Source organism: Arachis hypogaea, chromosome 15, assembly GCF_003086295.3.
Source record: "Arachis hypogaea cultivar Tifrunner chromosome 15, arahy.Tifrunner.gnm2.J5K5, whole genome shotgun sequence".
Lineage (NCBI taxonomy): Eukaryota > Viridiplantae > Streptophyta > Magnoliopsida > Fabales > Fabaceae > Arachis > Arachis hypogaea.
Genome location: NC_092050.1, coordinates 133,434,118 through 133,442,587, shown reverse-complemented (window position 1 = coordinate 133,442,587; position 8,470 = coordinate 133,434,118). Strand labels below are relative to the sequence as shown.

The 8,470-nt window shown below is 33.2% G+C and overlaps 1 protein-coding gene across 1 annotated transcript; it reads left to right on the top strand.

Annotated features, from left to right (window-relative positions):
* Window positions 1–4,036: 4,036 nt before the first annotated feature.
* LOC140179330 (uncharacterized) lies at window positions 4,037–7,361 on the top strand. Its single transcript, XM_072218085.1, has 7 exons — window positions 4,037–4,459; window positions 4,724–4,891; window positions 4,988–5,729; window positions 5,814–5,893; window positions 5,980–6,304; window positions 6,509–6,727; window positions 7,012–7,361. Exons 1-7 carry the CDS (start codon window positions 4,037–4,039, stop codon window positions 7,359–7,361), a joined length of 2,307 nt encoding a protein of 768 aa, XP_072074186.1.
* The last annotated feature ends 1,109 nt before the right edge of the window (window positions 7,362–8,470 follow it).

Below are 8,470 nucleotides of genomic sequence, written 5' to 3'. Positions count from 1 at the left end.
GTTCAACGCCGATTTCTTAATTTTGCGGTTTTTCTAATTGTCCGAACCGCTTTAGTTTCCGGTTTACGGTTTAACCGGTTCGACCAGCCGGTTCGAACCGGTTTTCAGAACATTGGTTTTCTCTCTTTCTCTCTCGGTTACGCTCCTTTGTTTCTTTCTTTTTTCCCGTTCTCATTCTTACTGCTTTTCATAATCCTTTGTTAGCGTACCAATATAATCATTACTATAACAATGATATTATTATTATATTTATAATATCTGAAGTAAATTAATATGATATATATATATATATATATATATATATATATATATAACGATAAGGATAAACTATAATGGACGTATTACCAAAATATAAACCGTCCTTCATTTCCATACTTAATAATAATAATAATAATAATAATAATAATAATAACAACGTAGCGTAATATAATAACAACAACGATTTTATAATACTAGGGAGCAAAACTATATAAGTTTATAGTACATATAATACTCATGATAATTATATCCAATGTTTTATAATAATAATAATAATAATAATAATAATAATAATAATAATAATAGTAATAATATGGATTTGATTAAATTCAAATTATTATAAAATTAGTTCAATTACTGATAATAAAATAATTTTCTAAAAATAAGGAATTCTAATTTTATAAAATAAATTATAACTTATTTATATTTGTATTTTTAAAATTGAAGGTTGCTACATTACCAAATAGAAATAATAATAATAATTATTTACTCTCAACAGAGCCTATTAATCAAAAACCAATGCAACTTAAAATAGAACCAATACTTACCATATAGAATGTCGTAGAGCAGAAGTCAATATAAGTCAAATCACTCAAGACTGTGACTGAAAAGTGAAAACAACATTAGAAACTAAGAAAAATCGAATTATTGCAAAAGTGTATGAAAACTTGAATTATTTCTGGTCTTGATTTTTTACACAATACATTTAAACCTATTTATATTATCTACTAATATAGTATGCAAGTTAAAAAAAACCACAATTTCATTCTTCAAATGAAAATATAGTGAATACAGGAGTTAAAAGAATAGTGTATGCTTGTAGGTAAATAACCTAAACTCAAATCATGGGTTAAATAAGTAATGAGTGAGCAAGGTAGAATGATCATAACAATAGTAGTTTATAAAAAATGAAACACTACAATTATAATACATAAATAATCATGACGTAACAGTTTTCTCAATTTAGAGCATAAAATTTTCTCTCCAATTTTATTAATAGAATCTGACTACAATGACAAAATATAGTACCATTGCACCTATAGTTTTTTCAGATCCAATAGAATATAAGAAACGAAGGCAATGTGGCTCTACATTTCTAACTCCATTTTAGACATGTAAAATTATTAGCTGATGCTCCTAAGTCCCATATATTAGTTAATTCTTATTAATTATCCCTGCATTCATTACCTAGCTCTTAATCTTTCAGTCTAAAGTTAGAACAAATGAAGCAAAATTTAAAGAGTTTATAGGCATTTAATCAAGCATGTAACATGCAAAGAAGAAAGCTTAAAAACATCTATATTCTTGAGGATTCCATCACACAAATCAACATGACAGAGAACATAGGATGTGATTTCAGATCTTTCACCAAATTGGTTTGTTGGAATAACAAACCAAAGAAAATGTGTAGCAAGAGTATAGAGACAAAGTTAAAGGTAAAGTTCCTGACGATATTCCAATTTAAAAGTGTTTATGACAGCAAAGGTTTTTTTTCTTAGTTTGTAAAGAAAAAAATTGAACCATTTTATTCTTTTTTTTAGTAACTTCTAATTTAAAGTAGATTATTTATGAGCTACTATATATAAAGAAAAAAAAATGAAAATTGACCTCTTCAGCATCTCAAATGCATCACTGACCTTAAACTCCCTAGCCCTCAGAAATTTGAGAAGAATTATATCACTTCCTTTATCTCTTTTGCTTGGCAGAAGTGGTATCCCACAAAGAGACACATCCTTCTCCACTCCAATACTTTTCTCCTCTGCTTCAGTTTTTTCCCCTCTTGTTCCTTAACTGGTTCCACACCCTCCTTATCAGCACCTTCCTTTTTAACTTCTTCTTTCAACCACTTTACTGATAGTTCTTCTCAAAAGCATGTATAATGTGATTAAAGATATGAAAACAGTAAAAATAAAAAAGTAAGCACCAACTTCTCTGAGGATCAATGAAACAATGAAAGGGACACCAAAGATTGCTTATCTCAGATTATAAAAATGGAAGTTTTTGTTAATTTTCTCACGATTTTAAAACTAAATAATACTTTTCAAAATAACCCAAAGGATAAAAAAGATGGATGTGGTTGAGGAAGCTAACCTATTCTGCACAACGTAGGAGGGTCCTTCTGCAAATGTTTGAGCTCCTTCAAGATGTGCTTTGACGTCATATCTGAACACTACATACATTAAAGCAACAGATCAAGAATCATTCAAGCTCTGGAACTGAATCTGAGATCCATTCTGAGTTCATTAACCGTAATAAAAAAAATACTTTCTCAGTTTCATTGATTTTGCATAAACACAACAATTTGTGTAACTATTCTAACTCTTAAAAAATAAATTACCTATGCAACACCGCCAACGACAGCCATCCACGCTGAGTAACTGCGAACAAATCGAGCTTCGGTTTTTACGAACAGATGAATAGTCTCTACCGACGGTTTCTCTGTCTGCATCGCGAGCAAAGTGTTTGCTCCGGTGACAGTGCAGAGCTTCGGTACCGGCAGGCGGAGAGACTGATGGAAAGATATATGATGATTGATGAGGGAGGAAAATGGGTTTTTGAATTTTGAAATACAGTGACCGCGTTCAGTTTAGAGTTTTGGCTTTCTAAAATGTACACAACACAATTTTAAATTTGACATCTAAACCACTTTTATTTACTTTGCTGCCCTTATTCTCTTATTGCATCACGTGTCAATTAAATAGGCTGGACACTTGTCGAATAATGAATCATGTACTGCTCTCCTATTATATATAGAGAGATTAGAAAGTCACTTGCATTGTAGGATTTGTGTGTTATTAGTTTAACATTAAATGAACCCCAAAATTTAAAATTTTTTTATAAAAATTCTAGTCCTCTAAAGATATTGACATTCTTTCCCAACCCAAATATCTTCCACCAAAGAAATTAGTCCCATAATATAACTATGGAGATAAAAAAAATGTTATGTGTACAGTCAAATTAGTATCATAATAAAATTAATATTATGTATTTACGTATAAATATACGTGTAATTTAATTTAATTTATTTTTAATATATATTTTATATTTTAATTTATATTTTACACCAATAACTAATTTTAATATAAGATTAGAAATTGAAATACATGCAAAAATAAAAAAAAAAATAATCAAGCATTTTATATGATTAGAGTAATACTAATTTTTAGGAGTGTTCATGGATCGGATTTGATCCACATATCCGCGGTATTTATTCGAATCCGATCCGAAAATTACGGATGTGGATCCGATCCGTACACTAATATATAGGATCGCATTGTGGATTTTGTGTAGGTATCTACATATCCGTGTATCCGCAAAAATAAAGAAATAAATAAGTAAATATTATTTTTATGTTTTATTTTAACTAATAATTATCATATATGTTGTATTATTTAACAGATTAATTTTTTTTTTAATGAACAACTATGAAATATAATTGTGCCGTTTAGGTTTTTTCACGTGAGGAGTACATACTCCTTCAACTTGCTCTGCTAGAGTTTTTTCCAAAACAGAATTCTTGTGCCATCTAGGTCAATGTTTGATTTTGCCAATTCCTTTCTTTAATCCTTTTTTTATTCCCTTCTTTATTCCTTCCCTTTAATTCGCCATGAGAGTTCTTTCATGAAATTGTCGAGATTTGGGAAGACCCCTGACAGTTCATAACCTTAAAGGGATGTGTTAATCCCACTCCCCCGAGATTGTATTTCTATGTAAAATAAAAAACCAATCTCGTAAGTTTAGATCTTGTCATTTTACGGATTGGAGGATTGTTAGTCTGATGAGTACAGTTGGTGGATTGGCTTTAGCATGGAAGGAGGGCACTACGGTTGAGATTCTTGCCGAAAAAGAGTTTTTCATAGCTGCCAAGGTAAATGATCATGCTTTGAACTATTCTTGGGGGCTGATTGGGGTACATTTAAATAGCTTGGATGGAATTCGGTCTACCCAATACACAGAACTTTCCTCTTTTGTACAAGGTTTCTTTGGAAAAGTTATAATTATGGGTGATTTTAATGTTATAGTGAGCCTCGATGAGAAGGAAAGAGGGGAGGGGTTAAAATCAGCTTCATCTATTTTTGAATTTGTGAATTTTATTGATGGTGGTGGACTGAAAGACTTGGGTATGATTGGAAGAAGGTTTACCTGGACTAATAGGCGACGAGGGCAGGACCAAATCAGGGAGCGACTTGACCGTGCACTTGTAAATGGTGAGTGGATGGATTGTTTTTCATCAACCTCGCTGTCTTGACTCGCAGAAAACAATTCAGATCATGCGCCTATCCTCCTTGATACATATCCGGTCATAGAAAAATCTAATCAGAGGTTTAAGTTTTAGGAGAGATGGTGTGATCTAGAAAAAATTCGGGTAATTATCACTGAAGCTTGGAAGGAATGGGTGAATGGCTCAGCAATGTTTGTTTTGGTTCAAAAATTGAAGCATTGTAAGCACCATATTGTTCAATAGCAGCAACAGAACAAATCTAATTCAAAGAAGGACATTGGTGAACTCACATCTCAACTTGAAATTCTCAGAGAGGAGGATATTACAGGGGGAGAACAGGTTGAAGCCTTGGAAAATAAATTTGAGGATGCTTACTTTAAGGAGGAAAGCTATTGGAGGGAGAAATCTCGTGTAAAGTAGCTAAAAGAAGGGGACAGAAATACAAGTTTCTTTCACCAATCATTCCAATCCAGAATCTGGAGAAATAAAATTTGGAAACTGGAAAAGAATGATGGTACGTATGCTACCACCTGTGAGAAAATTGCACAAGTAGCTGAAACATACTTCAAGGATATCTTCACATCGATTAACCAAGCTAATTCGGCACATGCATTCGAAGATTTTGAAATCAAAGTTTTAGCAACCATGAACAGAAAATTAACTAGACCGGTCAGTTTTGATGAGGTAAAATGTGCGGTATTTAGTGTTCACCCCCAGAGCGCCCCTGGTGATGATGGATTTACGGCTAAATTCTTTCAATTCTACTGGAATTTAGTAGAGGAGGATGTTTTTAAGGCTGTCCGCAATTTCTTTGTCAGTGGTAGACTACTAAAGAGCTTCAACCATACACAAATATGTCTCATTCCTAAGATTCCTAATGCAAAGAATATGACACAGATTAGACCCATCAGCCTTTTCTCAGTTGTGTATAAGATTATTTCTAAAGTACTAGTCCATTGGCTACAGAAATTTATGACTTCGCTGATCAGCCCTAATCAAAGTATCTTCATTAAGGGTAGATTGATTTCAGACAATGTCCTAGTCGCTCATGAATGTATGCACTATCTAAAGACAAAGAAGAGGGGCCTATCGAGTGAAATGGCTGTTAAATTAGATTTGAGAAAAGCCTATGATCGTTTTGAGTGGCATTTTCTTTGGTTCATTTTGGAGAAGCTGGGATTTAAATCTAGGTGGATTGGTTGGATACAAGAGGTGGTGACTACAGTTTCTTACTCTGTTGTTGTTGAAGGTCAACCTTTTCATTTTTTTAAACCAAATAGAGATATCCGTCAAAGAGACCCTCTATCTCCATACCTTTTTCTTTTTTGTGCAGAAGGATTATCCTTTTTGCTAAACAAGGCAGAGCAAAACAGTCTCATTGAAGGTATTCAGATCAACGGAAGATGTCCTACTGTTAATCATTTATTGTTTGCAGATGACTCAATCCTTTTTTGCAAAGTGTCAAAAATAGTTATGAAAATATTCTCAATCTTCTCCAGTCATACGAGGGGTTCAGTGGCCAAAAAGTTAATGTGCATAAATCAGCTCTATTCTTTAGTAATAATACTCCTCCCGCTGCTCGATTACTACTGGCTCGGAAATTGGACATTGATCATATTGGTGCACAGGATAAATATTTTTGGTCTTCCATCTACAGTCCAAAAATAAAAAAAAAGGCCACATTCAGAGAAATCAAGGACAAGGTGAGGAAGCGAGTTCAAGGGTGGAAAAGAAAACTTCTCTTCTCTGCAGGCAAGCATGTTCCTGACACTTTAATTAGGGAGATTCACAACATACTCTCCCAATTTTGGTGGGGTCAAAAAGGTACAGAGCGAAAAATGGCATGGGTTAGTTGGGATATTATGACAAGACCGAAATTAGAAGGTGGACTAGGTTTTAAGGACCTAGGGGCTCGGAATTTGGCACTATTAGCAAAACAATGTTAGAAAGTTGTCTCTCAGCCACAATCACTCCTATCTAGATTCCTCAAAGGTAAATATTTTCGATACAGTTCTATAATGAATGCAGAGATCGAAACAGTTCCTTCGTGGGGGTGGCGTAGCATATTGGAAGGGTGTAAGGTTGTTGAAAAGGGGCTGGTTTGGCGAGTTGGTGATGGATCTAGTATCCGAATCTTCAGTGATCCTTGGCTTGCTCCTCCACATCCTTATGTTGTTTCTTCATCTGAAACTTCCAATCTACAAAATCAACCACTATTGATGGTCAAAAACTTAATACTTTCTAATGGTTAGTGGAATCAAACTCTAATTAGAAGTATTTTTTCTGAGGACACTAGTCAGCGTGTGCTAGAAACAATAATTGGGGGTGGAGAAGATAAAATTTATTAGTCCCTTAATAAAAGTGGTTTGTATGAAGTGAGTATTGGGTACCATGTGGCTTATGGGTTCTCGCATCTTCCCATTGAATTTTGCTCAGAGATTATGAGACAACAAAATTTTTTGTGAGAACTGTGGAAGCTGAAAATCCCAAGAAAGATTAAGATTTTTCTCTGGAGGGGCTTCCATGAAAAGCTTCCAGTGCTGCAAAAGCTTCATCATCGCATCCCATCGATTCAACCTATCTGCCGAAGATGCCTACAATTTCCAAAAACAATCAATCATTGTGTCTTCCATTGTGTAAAATCAAAGAAAATTTGGTCAAAATGGGCTTATCAGCTACTAGAAGGAGCACCGAAGACTTTGATTTCTATGTTGAGTGGAACTTGAGAATGGGAGCCTTGTGTACCCAACCCAATAGCTCCTCTCAGAGAATGATAATGGTGATTTTGAGCTGGTCCTTATGGAAAGCTAGGAACAGGTTCATCTTTGATAATGTATCAACTAGTGTAGAAGAGATAATGACGTCTGTTTTGAAGCTGTAGAAAGAGCTTCAACAAATTCCCACTTCCTAATTGATGAGCACTTTACTTTTTTATCTCTCTTATTAGATTATTATATGATGTTACCTCTATAGTAGAGCATTGGAAGTCCCCTATTTCTTTTATTTGTCCCATATATGGATACCTATATGTTTCTTTCATTTCATGAATGGAATTATTTGACTTTGGAAAAAAAATATGTTGTATTATTTTAATTTATTATTTAAGAAAAGTATGTTTAATATTATTTTAACAGTAAACATCTTTAAAAGAATAGAAAAAATTAGGGGTGTTCATGGATCGGATCCCATCCGTATCTGCGGTTTTTATCTGAATCCGATCCGAAAATTGCGAATATGGATCCGATCCACAAGGCTATCGGATCCGATCTGATGCGATCCAAACCGCACACTAGTAGGATCGGATTGCGGATTTTGCATAGGTATCCGTATATCCGCAAAAATAAAGAAATAAATAAGTAAATATTCTTTTTATGTTTTATTTTAACTAATAATTATCATATATGTTGTATTATTTTAATTTATTATTTAAAAAATGTATGTTTAATATTTTTTTAAGAGTAAACATATTTAAAAGAATAGAAAAAATAAATTTTCTTGATATTTTTTAACAAAAATAAGTTTTTGAAAATATTTTTGTGTTTTGTGGATATATCCGATATCCGATCCGATCTGCAAATGTGCAGATCGGATTGGATCCAAGCTTAAAAACTGTGGATATTAGATCCGATCCGATGATTTTAGTACGGATCGGATAGAAATTTTGGCCATATCCGATTCGATCCGTGTTCGCCCCTAGAAAAAATGAATTTTATTGATATTTTTTAATAAAAATATTTTTGTGTTTTGCAGATATATTCGATATCCGATATCCAATCCGATTCGATCTAATAATTTTAGTTCGAATCGGATCGAAATTTTGGCCATATCCAATCCGATCCGATCTGCGTTCACCCTACTAATTTTACAAAATAATTCCTTAATTAGGAGCTCAACCAACGAACCTAATTAGCTCCTTAACCTCAAATGCATAAGGTTTTGTTATACAGCCAAACATAAAACTTTCACAAAATAAAAAATCACTAAAAGATT

What these genes read in the sequence shown, in the direction of transcription:
- LOC140179330 (XM_072218085.1), top strand. Translation starts at nt 4,037, where the DNA reads ATGAGTACAGTTGGTGGATTGGCTTTAGCATGGAAGGAGGGCACTACG. An exon ending in TTACTCTGTTGTTGTTGAAG is followed by an intron (nt 5,730 to 5,813) that starts GTCAACCTTTTC and finishes TTTTTTGTGCAG; the next exon opens with AAGGATTATCCTTTTTGCTA. An exon ending in ATTTTGGTGGGGTCAAAAAG is followed by an intron (nt 6,305 to 6,508) that starts GTACAGAGCGAA and finishes TAATGAATGCAG; the next exon opens with AGATCGAAACAGTTCCTTCG.